The 26,691-nt window shown below is 35.6% G+C and overlaps 1 protein-coding gene across 2 annotated transcripts in view; it reads left to right on the forward strand.

Annotated features, from left to right (window-relative positions):
* The window catches only part of CFAP299 (cilia and flagella associated protein 299), a 639,242-nt gene that overhangs the window by 529,240 nt on the left and 83,311 nt on the right, over positions 1-26,691 (forward strand). For both annotated transcript variants that reach the window (XM_060093181.1, XM_060093191.1), the window contains one exon: positions 16,233-16,375. In XM_060093181.1, the coding sequence (XP_059949164.1) occupies positions 16,233-16,375 (143 nt within the window). The remainder of the gene's footprint in view (positions 1-16,232; positions 16,376-26,691) is intronic.

A 26,691-nucleotide genomic window follows, 5' to 3' on the forward strand; every position in this document is an offset into this window, starting at 1 on the left:
GTTCTTTTTATCTTATGCTTATTCTCAGAGTTTGTTTTGATTTTTTTCCCCTAGCATGATACATAAGAGTTTTAAGTTCTTTAAAGATCCTCTGGACTTATGAGCAAAGGAAGAAGAGGATCAAGATGATCTTATTTTTATTTAATATTTATTAAGCATACAAGTTATTCCAGAATTTTTGGAAAACACCAAATGAAAATAGCCTCCAAAAAATGTTTACCTCTTAGATTTTTAGATTCAGATGTCTAATCATTCCTGCCACTTTCCTTTTACATATGAGAAAAATAATTCACAAAATGCTTAAGTTGCTTATCTCTGGTCATATAGCTGGTTAAAAGCAGAAATTAGAAGGGCCCCTGATGCTTTCCCTCCTACCCAGTCTAGACTCTTTCCAGTATCCCAAACTGCCACTCATGACAACTAAGTGTTTCCAAGAAGGATGAATATGTCATTATACATTAGAATGGAGGAAGATTGATGGCAAAGATGGTGTCCTATTCATCCATGTGCCTAGCACACAATAACAATAAACACTTTATAAACATACACTGAATAGTGGAGCTGCTGACCAGTGCTCATTTTGCTCTATCACAGCAGTGGAATCAGTGCATCATATTTGCCTGAGGTAGGCATCTTAATTGAAGCCTAGCTGTTCAATTAGCCTTGATTTTGTGGTCTCATGGGCAATAAAGGTCACAAACTCTTCCTATCTAGAAGGAAATAACCTCTAGAACACTGGTCTTGAAGATCTTAATGCTCAAAGTGACCATACAAAGGTCCCTGTGCAAATAACATTTTACAACGCCCGCAAGTTGATGTTCCAACACAGTCCCTCACTGTATTGTTCTGCTGCCCAGATGAGCAGACAAATCCACACAGGCTCAGAAATTCCTATTATAACATACTCCTTAAACAAGATTTTTAGAGACCAAGAAAGTAATTAAAATATTACAAAATTATGCTTGGTAATGTAAGGTACATCTAAGGTAGTAGTACAGTTATATTTCAATCTAAATCCAAAAAATTATATTTGATCCCCAGACAACTAAAACTTGTGTGACAACAAACTTCCCCAATAGAATGCTAAGATAATAATCCAGGCAAATGGGTACCCTCATTTAAAATGAGATTTTTGTCCCAAATCCCATAATGAGTGAAACTAAAACACAAGAAGGATACCTTTTTGTCTGTACTAGATTTTGTCTGAAGTGACCCAAGACACTTGAAATAGACTAAGAGGAACTTCGTGTCTCCTTTTCACCCAAGCCGTCTTCTGTAATTCTTTGTTTACCAGGCTAATGAGAAAATCTTGGCAAGAAAACAAGCCAGAGGAAGCTCTTGGCTTCTAATTCTAGCTCTGTCACATATAGTTATAACTTGGGGAAATTACTTCTCTCAAGTCACAGTTTTCTAATCAGTAAAGTGGAGGTGATAAGTGTGCTTGTTTAGTTAGTTCATTGTGAGTACTAGATGAAATAATGCATGTGAAGTGTTTAGCACAGTGCATGGCCCAGTCTACACAATGCATGAACCAGTTTGATCATTTAATAAATATTAGATTTTAATAACAATAGCCGAAGCTTTGATGTGAGCTTAAATGGGATGTGGGAAGAGGATGCCTTTCAGCCACCTATAATCTTAGACTCAGGGTCACCTTGGGCACCTTAATAACAGTTGCCCTTTCACGTGATTCAGCCTAAGTCCTTAGGCTATGACAGCAGGTGTTGCCAACAGAACCTCCGAGTAATCATGAATGTTCACTAGCATTAAGTTTTCTTTTCCTTCAGACTCTTTGCAGGAGTGGGTAGTGGATAGGGTTTGAGGGTCTGGCGTATTCTTGCTAAATCCAATCTTACTATCATTTCTTCAACAATAATGTAACTTAAATGCCAATTTACTGCCTAAAACATGACTAAATAGAATTTATGACTGTTGTGTTCATATTGGTTGCAGCAGCCTTCTAGTCCTGAAGACTGGGACAAAGTCTTATACATCTCAGTTGTCTTTTCTGTTCCATCCTCCATTCTTATCACAGCACCGTCTGCTCCAGCCCCCTACTTTCTTCTCCAGAAGACCTTTTAAATTCTCCAGCGATGTCTTTAAATTAAAACTCATCGTACTCTTACATGAAACTACTCAGTGACTTCCTATTGCATTTTTTCCCATCTTTATTGGAATATAATTGCTTTACAGTGTTGTGTTAGTTTCTGATGTACAACAAAGTGAATCAGCTATATGTATGCATATATTCCCCATATGTCCTCCCTCTTGAGCCTCCCTCCCACCCTCCCTATCCCACCCCTCTAGGTTGTCGCAAATCACGGAGCTCATCTCCCTGTGCTATGCAGCAGCTTCCCACTAGCTATCTATTTTACATTTGCTATTGTCTATATGTCAGTGCTACTCTCTCACTTCGTCCCAGCCTCCCCAGTGAGGTGGATGGACCTAGAGTCTGTCATACAGAGTGAAGTAAGTGAGAATGAGAAAAAGAAATACCGTATGCTAACGCATATATGTGGAATCTAGAAAAATGGTACTGATGAACCTAGTGGCAGGGCAGGAATAAAGATGGAGACCTATCTCATTTAAATCAAATTGAAAGCCATTCTTAGAGCCCACTTAGCCTACAAAATTTGGGTCCTACTTAATCTTAAAGTTTATCTCATGTCATCCCTTCCCCACCCACTTCTCTGTTCTCACAGTAATCCAGACACAATGACCTTCTTTCTGTATTTTTGAACAAGCCAGACGATTTCCTGTAAGAGGACCATTGCATTTGCTATTCCTTCTGCCTCGTATGTTATTACCTAGCATCTTCCCATGGCTTTTGTATTATTCAAGTTTCAATTAAAACATTTTCTTCTCAGAGAGACCTGATTCAACCTCACTATCTAAAGTAGTTAGGTCCTTTCCAATTAATATCAACTTCATTGTTCTCACAGCATAGTATCTATACCTACAATTATTTGTTTACATATTTATGATTCTTCTTTCTCTAATGAAAAGCACTGTAGTGAGAACAAGGACCTTATCTTATTCACCATTTATTATCAGTGTTTAGAACAGCGATTTGCTTATGGATTCTCTATAAATATTCATTAAACATGAGAATGAATGAATGACCTGAAATCTTTCTTTAGTCGTAGTCTCGTCTCCACTGACTCCCCGTCCCATACCTCTGAAATGTATTCAGCATTGCATAATATTGTTTAGGACTTTGCTACTTTTATATCAGTTAGCTTTTATCTAATCCCTTTAACTCTCTGCATCAGGGGTCCCCAACCCCCTGGCCTGTTAGGAACCGGGCCGCACAGCAGGAGGTGAGCAGTGGGCGAGTGAGCAAAGCTTCATCTGCCGCTCCCCATCGCTCGCTTGCTCGTGTTACCGCCTGAACCACCCTGCCCCCCAACGTCCGTGGAAAAATTGTCTTCCACAAAACCGGTCTCTGGTGCCAAAAAGGTTGGGGACTTCTGCTCTACATGGCCACCCTGCATTTCACATTCCAGGTAATGCTGCACAGGCTTCCTTTGTTCATTTGCTTACTGATTGCTGGGTGGGGCACCATCACCTCTCTTTGGGGGCTGAGGGTGGAGAGGTGGACATTTATTAAACCCTTGGATAAGCCCTTGTTTCCTCCAGAAGGTACTCACTTCCAGGCAATGTTGAATGGCAATATCCTTTAGACCATGCACAATCTTGTATAGAAGGCAAAGTATGGCAGTGTGAGTTTTTCCAATCCCACCATGTTCCTAATTTATACATAGGGTTGAGGACATCTTACTAGAGGATGTGCTCATTGTCATAGCAACAATTTACAACTAATTTTGAGACATTCTTCCATGCTTGCTGGGAGGTAGTCTGGTGTTGGAGAGAGCAAAGACTTGAGTTTGGAAACTTTCATTCAGAGTCCCAACATGGCCATTTACTAGCTGTGAGTCCTTGGGAAAAATATAATATTTTTCTTATGTGATTAAAAAATGAAAATAGAAATGCCTAACTTACTTAATAGAAATGCAAGTAAAGCCCCTGTCACATAGAGGACTATCAATAAATTGTGACTCTTATACTTCTCACCATCAAGGGTGCATATGAATCATGCCCATTTTGAGGTTAACATTTGGAAAGTGGGTAGAAGAAAGATATTTTTCTTCTCTCTTTTGTTCAGTTATGCATTTAATCAATAAACATTATCATATGTCTTCTCTGTGCTGGGCATGAGACTTGACTGTGGAAGAACAAAGGTACATGATGGTAACATCCCTACTCACAAGCAGCTTACAGTCTAACAGGGGGACAGTCAAGAGACCAATAAGGTACAGTATGATAGTTGAGAGGAGAGTTAAGAAATGGGTTCTGTGGGGATACTGCATAGGGGCAGGGGGTGGGTCCACAAAATCCTCCAAGAAAATGAGTTCTAAGAATAAGAGAAAATGCCCAGATGCTAAAGGAGAAGAAGTTCCAGATTTCCATATGGAGAAGTTGCCTGTCTCTTCATTAGACTGTGAACTCCATGAGGTCAGGTTCTTATTTCGTTCAGTATTGTATCTCCAGCACCTAAGACAGCGCCCGGTGCACACTCGTCTTTCAATAAGTATATTTGAATGAGCTCCTCCAAAGCAAAGTATGATTAACTCTGTTCAGTAGCCTATATTAAAAGATATAGATGAGTTTTTTAACTTCAAATTGTATGGAGACAATGAAAAAATCTTTTGAGGTTGACAGAAATCAGTCTATAATGAGAATGATAAATAATTTACTACACATTCATATTCAGTGAATTATAGAACCTCACTATATAATGAGTTCAGGTATCAATTTATAGTTTCTCCTCACTAAGGAAGTGGGTTTAACCCAGAATTAGTCTTGTTAATTGAAGAGACTATGTTCTGGCTTTGTCATATCTTCATTGTCAGGATGCAGTTATCCCACTGGGATGACCATGTTCTGTCAGCCTCTCTTATTTCTGCTTTCTTAGTCTTTGATCATGCCTGAAGCCCTTTGATCCAAACCAATAACACCATGCAAATTTCTAAGTGCCTATCAGCTTGCTAAAAAGAAGCCACATGTGATGTCATAGTCATTTTTCTCTTATTCCCAGATTGTCTCTTATTCTCCTAAGCAGTTGTATCATCCCTGCAAAATGAATGTTCCATCAATGTTAATGGTGGAAAGGAAGTAAAAATCCCTTTGTTCATAAGAATCACTTTGTTTTTGGAATCTGAATTGAAAACGAAACCTCCCTTCCTGCCTGCCACCCCACGAGCATAGCAGAGGTTTCGTAGTCAAATGCTTGGGTACAAATCCCAGCATTATCACTAACTATTCCACATACATTGATTTTGCTTCTTGATAGCCTCTTCCATTCTTCTCTCCACCCTACTCTCTACCTAGGGAGGCTGCTTCTATGGGGTACACACATGGTATCAGGGATCTGGACCCAATTAGATTTGGCCAATATGAGGCTCCAGCAGGAAGGTATTTTTTCCCTTGATCCTCCTTCTGTGAGATTACCTATAGCTATTTATGTCCTTTGACATCAGTTATCTGCTCTGCTCCAGAATGCTCTCAGCCTGTGCATCCCTCCTTCCCTCTTGGGTTCTGATAAACTCTCCCACTTCGGGGTGAGGGAGAGGCCTGTGGTAGGGATAGTGTCAGTTTCAGTACTAGTAGCCCTGGCTTCATGCAGGATCCCTTGTGATGACCCTATATGCCATCCATTAATCCCTGCGTACGTACACAAATGTTGCCATTGTTTTCTGTTGGAATTCTGACTGACACACTAACCATATAAGCCTGGGCCCTAGTGCCTCCTCTTGCTTTAGTTTTCTTATGTGTAAAATAGGATTAATAATGTTACCTACATTATGGGATTTGTGTTAGGATTAAATGAGAGAAATTTTGACACTTAGTAAACACTCTTTAAAAGTTAGCTCTTAGCACTAGTATTATTTTGTTATGTGGTGACATTTTCTGTGAAGCATGATTAAATAAATAGCACGCTGGCAGTTTATCTTGTTGGACTTTGTTTAATCACCTCAAATCCAAAACCATGTTGGTTATACACCTTCTTTGAACCAAGGGCCAGGGGAGATATTAAGCATACAAAGTTAGATAAAGATATAGTCTCCAGTCTCCAAGGACCTTGAACACTACAGTATAAAATAGTAAGTGCAAAAAGAAAAATATTTTTAAAACTGTTATGGGAGCTCAGGTAACAAGCAGAGGAAATTCCCAAGATACTTCTATTTTCAGAGGGAAAAATCATTGAATGTGAGGGGAAAAAAAGGGTATTGTTGAAAGTTTGAGGAAAGAAGATATAAAAAAATGGGAGTGTGGGAGAGAGCAAGAGCTTATCATAGACAATTATTATGCAAGCACTATAGGTCCAAAGGAGTTTATGGTCATTAATATTTGTGAGAAGAGTCATTATAGTTTTCTTTTTTTCTTGCCAAACTCAGTCATAGCTATGCAAAAACAATAAAAGGAAAGTTGGGTCAAAACAGTACTGGAATTTTTTCAATGAGTGTAACAGGATATGTGCAAGGAATTTGAAGAGGTATGCAAGTGAACAATTATGATGCTCCACCATGGAATCTTAGCTGTATAAAGTGGAAAGCGAGTATATAAAAAGGGTAGTAAAGATTGAAACATGGTAGTTTAATGGATCAGCAGTTCCAAAGGTCTGAAAGGGCCTCCAGGTTATATGAGCTAGAAAAATAGGAGGTGGAGGTTCAGAGAGTGGTATGTTTGGAGAAAAGATTTTGGAATCGTGTAGTTAAAAAAGAGTATACGTCCATTATAGAAAATTTAGAAAATATCATGCTATAGAAAAACATATACACTCTACACATACACATTTGTGTATAAGGGTGTGTTTCTGAAGTTATTACTTTCCATTATCCATCTATCACTGTACCAATGATATAAGATTTAATTATTGTAACTTCATATCTAATAATGCAAGTTCTGCTGTTTATTCTTCATTTTCAAAATTATCTTAGATAATGTTAGCCACGATGTTCAAGGTAAAATTCTAAGGAATCAAAAGTACTCCATTGGTATTTTGCTTAAAATTTTAATACTTTTATTTTATAATAATATATTTCCTTCAGCAATGTAGCCTCTTTGTTTAGTTTTTATGTTATTTTAGAAAAGTTTTTCATAAAAATGTTTGGAAGAATGTTATAATTTTTAAAAAGCATAATGCAAATAAAGATTGCATGCACAATAGCTAATAGTTTATTTCTAGTGTGAATCCAAGCTATTATTTTTTCTGTGTAGATATTTTGTACTGGTTTCAGTTAGCTGTCTCTGATTTTCTAAGTAAGCTATCAGTCTATATACAAATATGATATTTTTCTCCTTTCAAGTATTTAGACCTTATATATACTTTTAATATTATTTTCATTCATTAAAATTTCCAGAACATTTTGTATACTAACAGTGATGTCAGACGTTACTAAGTTCTTAACCTCACTGGTAATGAAAAGAAGAACCTTTTTAAATATGGACATTTTTGTAAGCTGGGAGAGAAAAAATAATAATAAAGTCAATGATTCTCTTCAGAAATCAAATCTCCAACTGTCAAAAAATGAGCAAAACTCTTAGGTTCTTTATGGTAAATATTTATAGATTGCAAAAAATAGCCACCATTTTTCACTTTGTCTTTTATCCATGCCCCTTTGCAATGACACTTGGCAAGTGATCCCATCAAGAAGAGAAGTCACTCTGCCTGCCTCTTGAATCTCAGCTGGCCTGTGACCTGCTTTGTGCAACAAGATGTAGAAGGAAAAGTCTGCTGGTTCTGAGAATAAGCCTCCAACAGGGAGGACAAAAGCTGTCTTTCACATAACCCTGAGAAGTGTGTGAATAGTGAAAAGATATGTCTAATTGCAAATGAATAAAAAGATATAGAATTTTGAAATAATTATCAGCATAAAAAATTCGGAAAATAACTTGTATCAGAGAAATTTATAATGACAGACCTTTTGAAATGTTAGAAAACACTTGTTTGTCCAAACTTAGATTCCATTTGCAAAATCATTTCTCTTCCAAAACAAAACAATTCCCTAAAACTAATGATTCATAAAGTCATTCCAGAGTCTTAAAATTCTAGGAGATAAAATTCTTTCTTCATTTGTCTTTATCAGGGGCATGCTGACAGTCTCAGTGGGGGAGTCACCAGTACTTAGCTTGTCTGACAGCTTTCATACCCTGAAATGGATGTTTCAGTTTTTGTGCAGCAACATACTGCTTAGTGCGCTTTTTGTTTAACTGACTTTGGCTTCACTGTTGAAAAAGTCCCGTTTCGATGTATCAGGTTTATGCCTCCTCATTAGGGATTGGCAAGAAAAATCAGGCAACACATGTACTCAACTCACAACAAGTTTATGAATTTGTATTTTAATCCACTTTTGGGAAAAGACAAGCAGCCAGAGATCCAAATGATATATTAATGGTCTAAATTGTACTTTAATTCATCTTTTCCCAACACATGAGAAGTAATGAGGACCTAAATAAGCATTCCATAAGTCTTTTGATTCACACTTGAGGTCACAGACAATCTCAGTAAAGTCTCAGGTTCCACATGCTCCTTGGTGTCTGACCCCCCACTTCAATTTCAGGAATGCTTGTATCTTGATATTGATCAAGAGCTTGTTCTTGTACTTTTCATTGTTGTTTTTGTTACTTAAAAAAAATTGTGTCTTTTGCTTAGGTTGCAAATAAATGTAGACCATTATTCATGATTTCAAATGAGTATCATTTGACTTACTGAAATACTTGTGTTGGTTGTAACTTGAATTATTCTAGAAAAGATTAAAGGGTCTTATCTAAGGACTATGAGCATTTTGGAAGTTTTCCTTTTATAAACATAGCATCATCATTTAAAAGAGCCCTTCGATATATAAAGTATAGAGTTTTCATGTGTCTTTTGGGAAATTAACTATGATTAAAAAGTTATTAGAATGGATAAGACCATATATTGTATGATTCCATTTATATGAAAAAAAATCCAGAAAAGGAAAGTCTATAGAGATACAAAGTAGATTAGTGATTGCCTGGGACTGGATAACTGCAAGGGATCTCTTTGGGGTGATGAAAATATTCTAAAGCTACATTGTGTTGCACAGCTCTAGAAATTTACTAAAATTCATTGAATTATACACTTAAAACTTTAGGATGAATTTTATATTATGTAAACTATACCTCAATAAAGCTATTATATTTTTTAAAAGAAAAAGAAAGGTTAGTAGAGAAGTTTAAAACAATTATTTATAACATTTTCTAGTTATATTGAAACGACAGAGGTATCCAAATAAGAAAGCTTTCAATTACTAAAATATGTCACACTCAAGCTGAAATAAGCCTGATTCTTCAAAGGGGCTCCGTTAACCTATTATATCCATTCTGGATGCCAGAATCATGATTTTACTGTCAATTAGGCCCATCCTGTATAATACCTGGAAAGATTGTTTAAATTTTAACTTCAAAATACATCCAAAGTTTTAACTGAGGATGACTAAATTTAACAAATGAATTGAACCATGTACTTCAAGCTAAACATAATTATATAAACTTAGATAATGGAATTCTGATATGATCATTCCATTTCCTTATCCCAAAGGAATTGACAAAACTCTTAACACAGTACAACTACAATAGTGACAATATAGTAAATTGTTTTTTAAGCAATAGATAATATTTACTGAGGTTTTATCATGTATTAGGCATTGTTATGTGCTTAGCAAAAATAGTCTTATTTAATTCACACAGCAACCCTAAGAGGAAGGTGTTATGACCATTTTGTAATAGAGGAAACTGAATCTTATAAAGGATAACTAACTTACCAATGTCACAAAGTAAGTAGGTGTCAGCGTCAGCATTTTGATCCAGGTCTGTGTGTCCACTTCATGGTGGTTAGGAGCATGGGCTTCATGGGAAGTAGGTGTGTGAGTGTGTGTGCCCCACTCTCTAGCTGCATGTCCTTTGGGAGGTCCCTCAAACTCTCAATGCTTTGAGGTCTTACATTTATAAAATGATGATAATAATGCTATCTAGCCATTATATATATTTTAGAGAATTAAATAAGATGATAAATATAAAGCTAATATTTTGCTCAAAACATAGTGGGTTCTTAATAGATGATAGATAGTAGTATTAATGGTAGGAATAATTAGTATTCCCGTTGGAGGAAAATACACATTTTATAAATGAACACATTAAATTAATTAATCAAGAGCATTAGTTAGCTTCATTCTAATTCTCTAACTACCTCTCACCTCTTCTATCTCACTGTTTTTCTACTACCCTACACTGTGCTTTTTTTGAAAATTAATTAATTAATTTATTTTTTTATTTTTAGCTGTGTTGGGTCTTCGTTGCTGCGTGCTTTCTCTAGTTGCAGCGAGCGGGGAGCTACTCTTCGCTGTGGTGCGCAGGCTTCTCATTGCTGTGGCTCATCTTTGTTGCAGAGCACGGGCTCTAGGCACACAGGCTTCAGTAGTCGTGGCATGCAGGCTCAGTAGTTATGACTCTCAGGCTCTAGAGCTCAGGCTAAGAAGTTGTGGCACACAGGCTTAGTTGCTCTGCAGTATGTGAGATCTTCCCAGACCAGGGCTCGAGCCCATATCCCCTGCATTGGCAGGTAGATTCTTAACCACTGCGCCACCAGGGAAGTCCCTACAGTGCGTTTTGGTTTTTTGTTTGTTTGTTTGTTTGTTTGTTTTTGCGGTACGCGGGCCTCTCACTGTTGTGGCCTCTCCCGTTGCGGAGCACAGGCTCCGGACGCGCAGACCCAGCAGCCATGGCCCACGGGCCCAGCCGCTCCGCAGCATGTGGGATCCTCCCAGACCGGGGCACGAACCCGTGTCCCCTGCATCAGCAGGCGGACTCTCAACCACTGCGCCACCAGGGAAGCCCTACACTGTGTTTTTAATGATGCATTTCTAAAGTTAAATTTGTAATTTCCTGACTATCACCAGTTACTATACATCAACAGTTCTAATCAGATTTTTTAAATAATTTCATAAAGTGTGTTGTTCATTGGGAAGATTTTTCATTTTAGCAATTTTTTTTAAATTTTACTTAAAAGTTTATTTTTTATATATACACTACCAAACGTAAGGTAGATAGCTAGTGGGAAGCAGCCGCATAGCACAGGGAGATCAGCTCGGTGCTTTGTGACCACCTGGAGGGGTGGGATAGGGAGGGTGGGAGGAAGACGCAAAAGGGAGGGGATATGGAAACATATGTATATGTATAACTGATTAAATTTGTTATAAAGCAGCAAATATATATATATATATATATATATATATATATATACTTTTACACATATGTAACCATACTTGGAAAGATATGAATAAAGTAATTTTCATTTGGTCTGTACAGATTTTTGTGAAAACATCTCCTTCTGATTATTTTCTTAGGTCTAAAATTATAGAAATTTTAGTTGAACATTTTGTTTTTATTGAAAAATAAAATGAATCATAGATACAATGATCACAAGAATTCCTGTTGGGAAAGAAACAGTATTTTCATGTTGTTTACAAATTGAGTGAATAGGGCAGAAGGTAAGGCTTTGGCAACACCTAAATGTGAATTTAGCAGTTTCATGAAAGACAAAAGGAAGAAATTATTCTGTTACTCTGTAGAGTGGAAAGACAAACAGGTAGAAGGGAGAGGTTGCAAGAAGGCTTAACCACAATGTTATATCAGCTTCAGGTGTACCACATAGTAATTCCATATTTTTATAGGTTATACTCCATACAAAGTCATAACAAAACATTGACTATGTTCCCTGTGCTGTATATTACATCCTTGTAATTTATTTATTTTATACCTTGTGGTTTATACCTCTTAATCCCCTTCATCTATTTTGCCCCTCCCCCCCACTACCCTCTGGTAACCACTAGGTTATTCTCTGTATCTGTGAGTCTGTTTCTGGTTTTTGTTTTATTTGTTTTATTTTTTAGATTTCACATGTAAGTGAAAATATACAGAATCAGTCAGCTATACTTCAATAAAAAAGAAAAAGAAAAAAGAAAGAGGAGGCTTAACTAACTAAATGCTTAGGTCTAAGCAGAGTTTTGGCCTCTTGTTTATTTTGGTGTGTTTTGTTTTGTTTTGGTGGGTGTTCAGTTTGGTTTGGTGTAGAGACTTGCTGGATTTTGCAGGAACCTACTTAAGGGCATAGGACTTATGAATATAGAGAGGCATTAAGAGTTTGAACAACCCCCCCAAAGACACACAGTGAACATGGAGGGAATCACACTTATACTCAGTTTGGCCTTACTTGAATTTATCTAGCTTCAGAAACCCCCAAAATCTCAGGATTCACAAAAATCACAGAGCAGGCACTTAACTCTCACAAGACTAGAGAAGTGAGATTTGAAAGTTATTCAGATTTCCATGGACAGAGGGCTTTAACACACATGGGAAGGATATATATAATAATGTAAAATAGTGAAATTATGGTCAAATATATATCATTTTAGACAATCAGTCATTTTATCCACAAGAACATTAAAGACTAAAGATGTTTAGGTAATTGACTAAGTTAAAAATTGAACAGTCAAGCTTGTATTTTTTAATTCTTTACAATCTATATTTATTCTATAATATTTAAGTATTTATTCTCTTGGATCTAGAACTTAATGAGAGAGAGAAATTTACCACAGTGATGATGACTTATTCTACAGTTGTATCAATTTTTGCTTTAGATATTTTAAGGCTATGTTTTCAAAGGTTCATTCAAGTTTAGAATTATTATATCTTTCTGTAAATGGAACATTTCATCATTATCTAGTGACTCCTCATCTCCAGTAATGAGTTTTGCCTTAAAGTCCATTTTGCCTAATATTAATATGCCAATACCAGTTCTCTTTTGGATAGAAACTATCTTATGTGTATTCTTTGATTATTTAATTTTCAACCTTATATTTTACTTCATATTTTTGTATTCACTCTAATAATCTTTGTCTTTTAACTTAAACATTTGGCCACTTACATTTATTGTAATTAATTATTTTAATTTATCATTATTGCATTAATTTGCTAGAGCTGCCATAACAAAATACCATAGACTGGGTAGCTTAAATAACAGAAATTTATTTTCTCATAGTTCTCAAGTCTAGAAGTCCAAAACAGATCAAGGTGTTGGCAGATTTGGTTTCTTCTGAGGCCTTTCTCCTTACTTGAAGATGGTTCCTCTCACTGTGTCTTCACATGGTCTTTTCTCCATGCACACAACTCCCCAATGTCTCTCTGTGTGTCCAAATTTCCTCTTCTTATAAAGTCAGATTGCATTAGGGCCTACCCTAATGGGCTCATTTTTACTTAATTAACTCTTTAAAGGTCCTTTGTCTAAAACATTCTATGAGGTACTCAGGGTTAGGTTTCAACATATGGATTCTGAGGGAACACAATACAGCCCATAATACTGTCATTACTTTTGTGTATTTTACTTGTCCTGACTCTTCCAAATTTTTCCTCTTCCTTCTTGCCTTCTGTTTCATTGATTGATTGTTTTTTTTCCTCACTTTGTTTTATCCTCTAATAATTTAAAGATGATATACACTATCTCCTGTTGTGACCCAAATTTATACATACATATTTAGCAAATTCTAAAATTAATCAGTATAACTGCCCTCATTCTAAAAAAATTTAGACACTCCAACTTTAACTCTGACAACTTTCTCCAAACATACATTTATATAAAAAATTTTAGGCATACTGTTATTTTTATTACAGAAGATACTGTTATTATTTAACACAGTCAACATTTGTTTATATTTACCTATATATTTATAATATTTGATTCTATTCCTTATCTATTCTATTTTTTCTTATTATTCTACTCTTTATCTCTAACTTGCCAGCTGGAGTCACATGCTTTTGCCTGAAGTACATCCGGCAGAATTTCTTTGAACAAGAGGCTGTTGTTAGCCAAGTCTCTTATTTAATTAGTTATTTATTTGGTCTAAAAAATCTATATATTGTTCATCGTAAAAGTGTTTTCTCTGGACGTAACTCTGGAATGAGTCTTCTTTTCTCTGAACACAGTGGAGATATTTTTTCATCCTTTTTTTTGTTTCTTGGCTTTATGTTGCTGCAATAGGTCCTGTTAGTCTCTCTATCTGAAAGACTGGATTTTGTTTCCTGTCACCCCCACCTGACATAATAATGAAATCTTTGCTGAGATTCTCTAAAGTTGGGCAAATACCTGCAAGACAAGGATGACTTTAGGGTTCTGCTTTCCTCTCTGGGGTCCTGCTTTCATTTATTTTTTGGACTCTGAGTATTCATCATTTTCTTGCCAGTGTATCAATGCATGTTACAAGTTATTTTTTAGATTTTATCCAGATTTCGTATTTGTTTTCAGCAGGAAGATCAGTTACAATATCTGGTATGCTATTCTGCTGGAAGAATAAGGCTGGTCCATCTCTCATTTAAAGAGAGAGAGACAAAAACAGAGACAGAGAGAGACAGAGGAGCTTTCTCTTCTGTTAATAGAATTCCATTTGAAAGTAAAGGACTTATTTTGGATCTTTTTCCCCCTCTCTGTCCCTGCATGACTTGCCTTACATCAGGAGAAGCCTTGATTGAATAAAGATTACAAGCACCTTTCGTATTACATATGAAATATGTATAGCTCATGGCCTTGTTTAAGTAGGGACAGCAAAGTTAGTTATTGGTTTATTTGTGTGAGAATCTCAAGAAGTCTAAGTTATTATCCACTTAAATTTTGTGTTATATAAACTAAAAACTAGGTGACCAAAAGCATGGAGAAATCCCTATAAATTTAACTAGGAGTTACATGGGGGAAATGAGAAGGACTATGGATTGAGTTTATACACAATTGGGCACAGGAATAACAATGAATATTAGTCCATCCAGGCATATCTATGGGAAACATCACTAATCCATCACAACCCTCCCTCCCCTTGAACTAAGAAAGTGCCTCAGAATTCTTCTTAGCACAGTCTTCTCAGCACCCAATGCTGTTCCATAGTAAGCTGGAAGATGAAGCATCAGCAGAATAACAAATAATTGTAAGTTGTGTCTCTGTTCCTCCATTTTTCCATTGGCATATTGTTAGCAACCTGTTTTCATAGGTGTAGCAGGGAAAAGAATTATTTCAATTTTCTAACTTCATCCTTTTGGAAACTCTGTTATCTAAGGTGACCTGTGTTAGTGCTCCCTATAATTGACTACACAAAGACCCAACAAGTAACAATCCAGTAATTGCTCAAGAGGAACAGGAAGGCTTGTTTGCAGGTTCTTCCAAATATAGAACTGCTCCATGAAATTCTTCATTTTGATTTAGATTTGGAAATGAATACATTACAAGCTTTTCCAATGACACTTAGGGTTTTTTTCTTTTTCTTTTTTTCCTCCTAGAACTTGAGATCAATGTCTAATGGCTTGAGCAGGAAAAGACTACAATTCTTCTATTTGCATTACCTTGTTTCCACTTTAGGGCCTTTCTACCAGCTGTTCCCTTTTCCTGATAGGCTCCTATTCTAGATCTTTACAAGGCTTACCTCTTCTTAGCCTTCAAGTCTTGGCTTAAAGACCTCCTCAAGGTCTTTTCTGATTACTCTACCTAGAGCATCCTTCACCACCACCAACTCCTCTAGCCAACCATCTTCTTTATTTGCTTTATAACACTTATCCCTCACTGTAAGTATTGTTTTCTTTTCATGTCTATTGTCTGTCTCTGCTTACCTAAACGTAAGTTCCAAGAGATCAGGACCTTTACTGTCTTGCTTATCACTGTATCCTTGGCACATTCAACAGTGTCTCACATGTAGTAGCTGCTCAAAGATATTTGTGAAGGAATTGATACAAAGGAGAAATATGTACTTTAAAATGATGACAAAGAGAAGACAATGGGATTGGGAAAAAAGTAAATAATGTATTTCAAATACTGAAAATAATGTCTGTCCTTAGGAAGACTTCTATGAGTTATTTATTGATATTGTTATATACAACTGCTATATATAAACATTGTATGCATGTTCAGTTAACTTTTCATAAAGTTCTTCACTGCCAGGAGAAAATAATAATACCTACTCCATAGGATCATGGTAAGTATGAAGCATAAAGCACTTAGAATAGGATATGACACAGGTATCACTCAATAACTGTAGATTATATTATCATGTAAAATTTACTGAAATGAGTTTTGTTCATTTACTCTCTCCATTCTCTATTTTTCTATGTACTAGTCCGTGATCTTTATTCGTGACAGAAATTCTCATGGGCAGGAGGTGTCAGGATACATTGACTATGCCCACAGGCTAAAGATTGAAGATTTTGAAGTCTACTTTAGTGGAAAAAAAAGACTTCTTCCAAGACCCACAGATATGAGGTAAGTTGTGCATATTTTTCACAACTTCAACAAGTTTCTCAGAGGTAAAGATAAGGATTTTAATTTTATTTTCTGGAATGCTAATGTATATATAACAGGAATGTGGTAAGAGTGGTTTGAATAAAAAGTAAATACATTTTAAAACAGGGAATGAATATAGATGCATATTTTCCATTAACAGCCTGAGGAAGGGAACTCTTCAGAGATGAGATAAGTAAAGTCTCAGTGACATTCCTTTTAAATGATAAGTAGAGCCTAAAATTTGCTACTCTCACATGGCTCTTGCACCACTTGGGACTTCATCTGTCTAGAAGCCTCAAGAACAGTCCATGGAACACATTCTCCTCCCACTTTTTTTTTTTTTTTTTTTTTTTTTTGGTCACCAACCAAAATCCAGGCCTCTGAGTAGCTCACCCTCATTTACTTTCACCACTGGCCTATATGGGGATTTCTTCTACTCATGATTCTTTTTACTATTGACCCCATCCTTTCCTCTGTAACCCTTATCCCACCACATAGGATCTACTCTATAAAGTCAACCTATTTGTAGATCTCGATCCTTCTACCACCTCCTGAATAGCTCTCAAGCTAAACTTTTTATTCTACAACTCTCACTTACCATAGAACACAAAAGTAGTAGCAGCATTCTGCTTTAACTCTCCACTGCTGTATCCAGATTATTTAACACTTTTTAAAATTGGGATATTAATGAGAACCTGCTGTATAGCACAGGGAACTCCACTTCACTGTACAGCAGATTATTTGACTCTTTTAACAACATTATTCCTCTGACATTCCTGCCCTCTTGTGTCCATCCTTCTTGCTATTATCTAAAGACTTCATAACCCATCACCATTTCATGGACATACCCCTTTTCCTATCCAACCTAGATGCATAGCAAAATCATTTAACTTGTCTCCTGCAATAATCCCAGCTGCCCATGTCTTTTTGTGCTTTGTTTGTATCTGTTCTGATAACCCTCAAAAGCAGATTGACCCAATTATCCTCTTGCTTGCACCGTTAGCTTGACCCCTGGGTAAAGCAGAAGGAAATTTTAAGAAATTTCACAAAGGTGTGGATGGCTGCTACCAATAATTTATGGTCTCCAAACTCAACCAGCCCCTTTTTGGCCCCCAGCCACCCATTTATTTGCTGTTTCTCAATTCGTAGTTTCACCATTCTCCCCCCAAAGTATTCTGAAGCTGCACCACTCTCTCAAAACCATTGTTCTCAACTGCTGACCCTGACTCCTGTCCATATTTGCCACACATTTCATGGAGAACGTTGAGTCTAAACACAGAAGCCAACACCTGATCTGTCTGTCTCTCTATCAACCAAAATCAGCTTCCTCACTAGCTGGCGCCCCCCTCAGAGTGCTCTTCTGATTATTCCCAATCACAATTCCATTCTGGCTGCTACTGGCCCCTGGGCCCACCATCCATGTTCAGAACACATCTGCCCCTAACTCTTAGAACACCACATGCCCTCCTTCCCTCAGCCCACCTCTCAGAGGCCCAATTTGCTGCACACTTGTCCACATTCCCCCAACACAGCAAGGCTTAGGCTTCCCCAAAGACCACGAGGGAGTATATGCCCTCAGAGTGACTCAGGCTTTTCTGGTGACATTTCTGAAATAAAATAAGTGGCTGCACTCTCTACTTTTTGAAACAGTTTTTTTCTGGAAAAAAATTAGTAGTTCATTTTTATTAAGTGATATATTCCTTTATACATGCATCTACTCTCACCACATTTTTCCAGATTCAGAGAGAAAAGGACTCCTTGACTTGCTTAGAGCTAATTTATTCTACTTGTTTTTTTATCCTTTTCACCCTTCTTTTCACTGAAACCATACTTCATCTATTGTTCTCTTTTTTATATATATACATTCTCAAACTGACTCTCCCAACTGTCTCTTTTATCTTGTCTCTAAACATGCTGGAACCATTTCTATATTAAAGAAAAGAAATCCTCTACCTCTCTTATAATTTCCAGCTAAGCTCCTCAAAAGAACAAGTGTCTCCAACTCTCACTTCTCATGTAGGTGCTAACCCATTGTAATTAGCCCTCTGCCACCATTATTCAAATGAAACAACTCCTGCTAAAATCAACAGTGACTGCCAGTTTCAAAATCTTATGCACTATTTTTATTTCTCATCTTATTTAACTTATCTACATTATTTAATTACTGTTGATTAATCCTTATGCTGATTAATTCTTTCTTCTCAAAACTATTCAAATATTCTAACATTTTATGTCAGAATCTCTCATTGAACTCTCCCCTCGTTTATTTCATGCATGTTGATAATCACCAGAGTTCATCCTTGGACTTCTTTTCTTACCATATGCATTCTCTTGAGTGATTTGATCACTTTTTTGGAGTGGTGTTGTCTTTGAAACTATAACCCTAGCACAGATCTCTTCTTTATTTAAGACTCAATTATCACTCACTTGAGAACCTTCTGAGTATCTCACTAGCATCTAAAACTTATTTTCAAAATTAAAATCATTTTTATCTGTGAAACCTACTGTTGCTTCTGTGTCCCCTTTCTTGGCAAATAGTACCACCCCGGTAACCCAAGACAAAATCCAAATGTTATCCTAGACCTCTTCCTCTCCATCACCACCACCTCTATAACTAATGATTTACTAAAAATACTAGATTCTGTTATATTAAAAGCTCTGTTTATATTAAAACAAATATAAAATATGTCATTTCACTTGTAAACACTTCAGTATGAATCTTCATGTGATAACATTTTAAATGAAACCATCATGACATTATACCTAACAAAATAATTCCTTAATATCATCTAATACCTACTTAGTCCTTATTCATACTTCATTGACTATCTTAAAGTTATCTTTCCATAGCTAGTTTGACCAAATCAAAATCCAAACAATATTGTGTTATTCTTCTACTTTATAACAGCCCCCTTCCTTCTTTTTATCTTTTATGCTGTGATTTGTTGGAGAAACTAGGTCATTTGTCCTAAGCAATGTCATATTCTAAATGTGACTGATCGTGCTCATGCTGTTGTTTGTTACATACTCCCTCTATCCTCCTATTTCCTGTCAACTGGCTTGATGAAATTCAGTTTCAATTTTTTTTAGGTAAGTTTATTTAAATTTGAAGCTCTGTGAGTTTGATCAGTGGGTTCAGGTGGTGTCAGTCTGATGACTCTATTATAAAGTTCCCATCAAATTTCACCCAGTGGTTTTAGCATACAATAATGAAGGCTACCTAAATGTTTTTACAAAGGTTTGTATAATTGTGATTTTCTAATTCTATCATTCATTCTGCATTTTTAGCTAGAATCCTTCCACAGAGAATAACTTTTCCTCATTGTTTATTTGATTGCCCTGAAATAGAATTCAATTCATGCAGAAAGACAAAGTAAATGTTTTATTATTTTCCTTAGTTTATGAAAAAATGCAAAGCTGAAAGCACAAGAGTATACAGATAGTGCCAAATTGTTTTCATAGTGGTTATGCTATTTTATATCCACCAAAAATACTATATAAATGCTCTCATTAGCCCTCATCCTTACCAACACATGACATCTACAAACTTTTTTTCCCACTGTGCTAAGTTATAAATGATCTCTCATGGTGGTCTTAATTTTTATTTTATTTTATTATCTGACTGATTACTAGTCAGATTGAGCATCTTTTATTGGTTGTTCAGATTTCCTTTCTTTGAAGTATCTGTTAAGACTTTTCCTCATTTTTTCTATTGGTTGTTTATTCTTCCTTTTCTTATAAATTGTAGGAGTTCCTTTTATTTTTTGAATATTGATTAATCCTTTGCCTTTTATACATATTGAAAAATATAATTTTCCAGTATGTAATTCTCCTTTCACTTCCTTTACATGGACTTTTGATGGTCAGAAGCCAGAAGTTTTGATAGAGTAGTTCATTTTATTAATCTTTTCCTCAAAGGTTTGCATTTTTTGTGTTTTGTTTAACAAATTCCTACCTTTCTGGAAGTCGTAAAGATATTGTCCTATAAAGTACTGTAGTTTTGCTTTTTATTTTATATCTTTAACCTACCCGAATTTATGTCTGTATATGGTGGTCAGGTAAGGATGCACTTTTTGTTTTTCTCCTCCATATGACTAATGATATATCCTAGCAACATTTATTGAAAAGTCCACTATCCCTTCTCCCACATCTGCAACACCATTTGTGTCAAAATTTGAGTTCTGTATGTGCTGGGTTGTTTCTGGGCTCACTCTTTTGTTTTACTGGTCTCTCCTTAAAATAATAAAATCTTACTCATTTGTTATATGTTCATAATAATTCTTGATATAAAGAAAGGCAATTTCTCCATCTGGTTTTTCTTTTTGAAGAGTATCTAGTCTATGCTTGTCCTTTACTCTCTCATATAAATTTTAGTCAACTTCAAATATTCACACACAAAAAATGGTGTAATTTTGATTGGAATTGTTTTCAAGTTATGACCAATGTACCACTGATTGACATCTTTATGGTATTAAGTCTTCCATTTATTTATTTACATTTACTTATACCCTCTTTAATATCTTTTAATAATATTTTATAATTTTCTCAATTAGAGAGTTTTGTCATTTTGGGTTTTTTTTCCTCCTTGGTGCCAGATAATTTCTGAGCTTTCAAACAAAATTAGCTCTATTAAGAAGACCCCACTGTAAAATTTTACCATGTTGAGTTTAATTTAAGCCATCCATCAGAATCATACTTCAGAATTTTCACTCAAGAGATTTCATGCCATTAAATGACTTAAACAGTTGTTACTAGAGGAAAAAAATATCTTTGGTATCCATAATTCCACACTTAGTTTGATTCAGAACTAAAACAAAGACTTTTTAAAGCTTTCAAAATGTCCCTTTCTATTTACTTATTTTTGACATGCTGTTTTATTCTGTGTAGGAAGAGACAGTAGTTCTGTGATTAGAATCCTGCCTTGCATTTTTACTGTGGAAAGCATAAATATGAGCAGACAGCTGCAACTGTTATGAAGTGCAGCAGTAGAAAGGGCTGAGAACTTGATCATCTTGTCAATTCAGACTTCATCTTGACCACGTGTTTACAATTCAGTACCTTCATTTGGGCATGATTGTGAATAAACTATAAGCAAATAGCATGTTACCGTTTACCAAGTTCCTTTACACTTCCCTAGAACAACTTTGTGAAATAAGTTCAACAAGCATTATTCTTAACATCCGAGGGAGGATAAAAGAGGATAACTCACTTGCTAAAGTTCACAAGTGAAACAGTGATAAGTGAGAATAAGTTCTTAGGAATTCACTGCTTACTTCCAAAACACTCTTCTAGGTTTAAAAGTGTTTGTATCCTGAGGACATTTGCACTATGTAGAATCCTTGAGTTACATTCTGCCCCACATTTAGCTGCTTAAATTTATGTATTTATGTATTGTTGAACAAAGATCTAAGGTCTGCCTGTTGAGCTCTACCCATCCCTCAAATAGAATGGTCAGGAGGAAATGAAAAATTTCTCTTTGTGTTTCTCTTTGGAGAGTCCATGAAATATTCATACCCTTGACTGAGGAATGCCCCTAAATACTAAAGCTTAGAGAGGTATTATTGTCAAATTTCCCTTGCCGTCCCATTGTCTGTTTTATTAAAATGTTGAATGTGCCAAATCTCTGAAGTTAGAACTATAAAGTTGCACTTATCCTGTGCTTAAATGCATTCTCATGAAAACATCTGGTAACATATTGGCAGGTTCTGAAGTTAAAAAAAAAAAAGAGTAAATGACTCAGTGCTTCTACAAGTGGTATATAAAATATTGCCTATTTTAAAGTTATTAATATTATTCCACATCTAAAAATGGTGACCAAACATTAGAATATCAATTTAGTCTCTTCAACAGATATTTGCTAAATTTGAAAGAGAAGGGAGTGCTTTGGGGGCAAAAGTGCTGATTGAAGGAGATTTGCCATAACCATCTAGCTCCTAGATATTCAAAGTGTGGTCCATGGACCAGGAGCACTGACACCACCTGAGAGCCTGTAAGAAGTGAAGGATCTCAGGCTCTATCCCAACCAGTGAAGCAGAAATTGCATTTTAACATGATACCTCAAATTTAAATATGCATATTAAAGTTTGAGAAGCATACTCTAGACCTGTGCTGTCCAGTAGGGTCGCCACTAGCCATATATGTCTATTGAGTACTTTCAGTGTAAGTAACCCTGAATTAAGATGTGCTGTAAGTGCAAAATACACACCTGATTTTGAAGACATCATAAAAATATAAAATATGTTATTAATAAATTTACATTCACTATGTGTTAAAATAATAATATGCTAGATATATTGAGTTAAATGAGATATATTATTAAAATTATTTTCACCTATTTCTTCTTACTTGTTTTTAGTGTGGCTACTAGGAAATTCAAAATGACATATATGGCTCATGTTTATGGCTCACATTATACACACACACACAAACACACACACAGCACTGTTCTGGTCTGCTGGTCCCCAACCCAGAGGTTTACTCCCATCCTGATCTTTAAGGCCAATACTTATCTTAGGTAGGTGTGATATGAGAAGTCATAAACCAGAGATCACTATTTAATAGTGTCTGGCTGCAGACATGTTTTATTTGGCCTGCACAATATATTTAAAAGTTGTGTCAATGTCAATGTTCTAGAAACAGGAAATGTCACATAAAATATCTTTGAGTTGCAGATTCTCCTAAAAACTAATAAGGTCTTCCCACACTGGACCTACATTCTCTCATTCCAGTGATGATCTTGAATTAAATAGAAGCTGATCCGTGAGATGAGGTATGTTCTCACCAGATTAACAGAGAATTACCCACTCATACTTATTGGTAACTGCACTGTCATCCTTGAGTCACTCATTCAGATAACACCTATCAGATTCTTCTAGGCATTTGAGTTGGTTACTTCCAGTCTAAATTCCCACCTTAGGTTTTTAAAGTCATATTTGCCATTAGCCCAGTCTTGAACTCCTTTGCTCGACCCCTCTGGGTAGGTTTAACTTCAGCCCTTGGGCTCTCTCAGGTTGTTCCATACCACTGTGACTGGTCTGACTCAAAGCCTGAGATGGTTATGATGCTGATAAGAATTAACTGAGAGCTTACCATGCACAAGGCACTGTGCTAAATAATTTATATACATCATTTCACTTACTCTTTACAACAACTTTATGGGTTAGGAATATTTTTCACATTTTAACAGCAAAGAACATGCATCATAGTGGTGTTAATTGACTTAACCAAAGTTACACATAGATAGTTGCACTCACAATCCAGGACCAAATAGAGATCTGTGGAACCCCAGATGCCATGATTTTTTTTAATCGATGCTACATGATTCTACTTTAGGACTTTGTCATGAAAAGATATTTTCCCCTTTGGTCTCATATCCATATCCTAGTCATTGTCAGGTCATATATTTCTTTTGCAGATGTGTATCTGACTTGACAAGACCTAATTTGGGGTTGTTTTTCAGAACTTTAAGCAATCCTGCTATCCATGGTTAAGACTGGGGAATTTTAGCCATCCTGTACCCACCCTTACCACTTCCTCCCTTCATTGAGCTTGGCAGAAAACAACTCTTTGTACTTGACCAGGCTTTTATTTTCAGTCACTATGAGTAAGAATTATAGTGTCCCACAGCTTTGTGTGTGGAAGAGCTCAGGACAGGATTAAAAGTGGCCTTTAATTATGGCTTCAGCCTAAAAATCTTTAGGGAAAAAACTGGTCCTGACTTGTTGAACCTCAGTTACGTTCCAGGATACTTTTAGAATCTATTCATATCCTCTGAACTGTGGTTCACATAATTTTTGTAATATTTACATGGAATTCTTTTACAAATAAATTTAATTTTCTAATACTTAACTCATTTTAGTTTTTCCTTATCCAAAGGTAAACATTAACTACTATCTCTCATGGAAGACTCAAGGATGGAGAAGAGAGATCTGAAAGATGGACCTCCTTCTGTTGGTCTATAAAACCCAAATATACTAGAATAGTTCCTACCGAATTCCTACTGAAATATCTGTCTACATTATTCTATGGTAGAATTCTATCTAGGCTGTTTGGTTCATTGCCTTAAAAAAAGTCAGAATCCCAGAACAATTATCTGGTAGTATCTTTAATTGTCTAGAATGTGTTTCCCTGAAGATTATGTCTCTGGGTAAACCTTAAGTGAATAATTAGAGATCTGAGACAACCTCTAGTTCAATGACAACATTTACTGTGGTTGTGACAGTATTATTCTTTACACAAGATTTTTTCCAGCATTTAAAACAATTTGGTAAAATATACATAGCATAAAATTTACCATTTTAACCATTTTTAAGTGTACTGTCCAGTGGCATTAAGTACATTCAAACTGTACAACCCTTCCAACTTTTATTATAAAATTTAAAATTTTTTTGAAAAGTTTGAATAAATGTACAATAAATGCCAATATACTCACAACCTACACTGAACAACTGTTAACATTTTTCCAAATGTGCTTTAACTCTCTTTAGTATGTTGGGGTGTGTGTATGTGTGTGTGTACCATTTTAAAGTAGCTTGCAGATTTTACCCCTAAATGTTTCACCATTCATGTCCTAAGAATAAGAACATTCTCCTATATAATATTACCATTATCATATATAAGAAAATTAATAATTATTTCCTATTATTATCTAATATCCAGCTCATATTCAAATTTTCCTAATTGTTCCAAAAAGTGTTTTGTAGCTGGTTTTGTGAACCATCATCCAAACAGTGTACAAAAATTGCATTGCTTATGTATTTTGACTCTCTTTTATTCTAAGATAACACCTTCTCCCCTACTTTCCAAAAAGGTATTTTTTTCTTGGTTGTGACATTGTTTTTTTAAGAGATAAGGCCAGCTGCCTTTTACATTGTCCTGTATTCTGGATTTATCTGATTGTTTCCTTGGAGTATTATTTGATTTGCTTCTCTCATATCTGTATTTTCTTTAAACTGGGAGATAAGTCTAAAAGCTTGATTGTATTGTGTAAATATTTTTTCAGTAAGAATTCTCTATTGGTGACAACTATGTATTGCATAATATCAGAAGGTGCTTAATGTCAAGTTGTCTTATAGTTAATGATGCTCAATTTGACCCCTTAGTTAAAGAAGAATTGTTAAATATTTCTTCTGAAAAGCTACACTTTATTTTCCTTGGGAAAATTTTATAGTAGCTAAACGAGTATGAACTAACATTTATGTATTTGTTTATTTCCTATTTAAAATCTATGTTTTTTAAAAGAAAGACTATTAGTAGCAAATTAACCTTGATATCCAGAGTTTTTTCATTTAATTTTCTAAATCAAAATAAAAGACAGCATTTTTATAACAGAATTCAAATAAAGTTATACCATAGAGCTGTCATAAATCATAAACAATTTCCAATATGTAGATAAACTGTGCCCCAAAACTACACTTGTTTATGGAACTCAGAACCATTTTCCTAGAGAAACTATTATTCCATTTCCTAGGTCAACTCACAAAATGCCAAACCCATTATTTCTTTTGAAAAATTAATTTTGTTTTATGTAACAAGAAGAAACTCTGTGACAACAAATAATGTCTCCACCCTCTTGCAAGTTCCCTGCCTCACGTATATGGTGACCATTCCATTTGGGTTAATTAAATAAGTAGGGACACACCATGATAATCTTCCTTCTGATAACATATCTGTGACCATCATGGAATCAAAAAAGGAAGGTAATATGCTTCAGGGGACACATCTTGCTCTCTGGAGCAGTAGGCAAGATGAGTTCCTATTCTTTGAATACATGTAAATCAATACATTCTGGGTAGATTCTGTTCAAAAGTCCAACATTCATAACTTGGGGAACACTATCAATCTGGTGATGATTGAAAATCTAGATATCTAAGGATGCTTAAGTGTAAATCTCACAAGTGAGAAGAGGATTAATGGCTTGCTTAAGCACAAAAGGGTAAATGTAATAGAAGTGATGTGAATTAAATTTTTACATGATCATGCTATCTATAGAATTAAGAGGAAACTATGGAGAGAGTAAAGATAGAAGCAGAGAAAACAGAGGCTATTGGATCTAAAATGTGAACTTTCTCAGTGGTAGTCCAGTAATTCCATACACTGGGTTTTCTGTTAAAGTTGGTCTAATCATGGGTCCTTAAACTTCAGCATACACATGAATCACATAGAAGACTTGTTAAAAACAGATTTCTGGACCCTAATCCCAGAGCTTTTAACTTAGTAAAACTAAAGTAGGACCTGAGAAATTGTATTACTAATAAATACTCAAGTGATGCCGATGCTGCTAGTCCAGGCACCAC

Source organism: Mesoplodon densirostris, chromosome 1 (genome assembly GCF_025265405.1).
Source record: "Mesoplodon densirostris isolate mMesDen1 chromosome 1, mMesDen1 primary haplotype, whole genome shotgun sequence".
NCBI classification, from domain to species: Eukaryota; Metazoa; Chordata; class Mammalia; order Artiodactyla; family Ziphiidae; genus Mesoplodon; species Mesoplodon densirostris.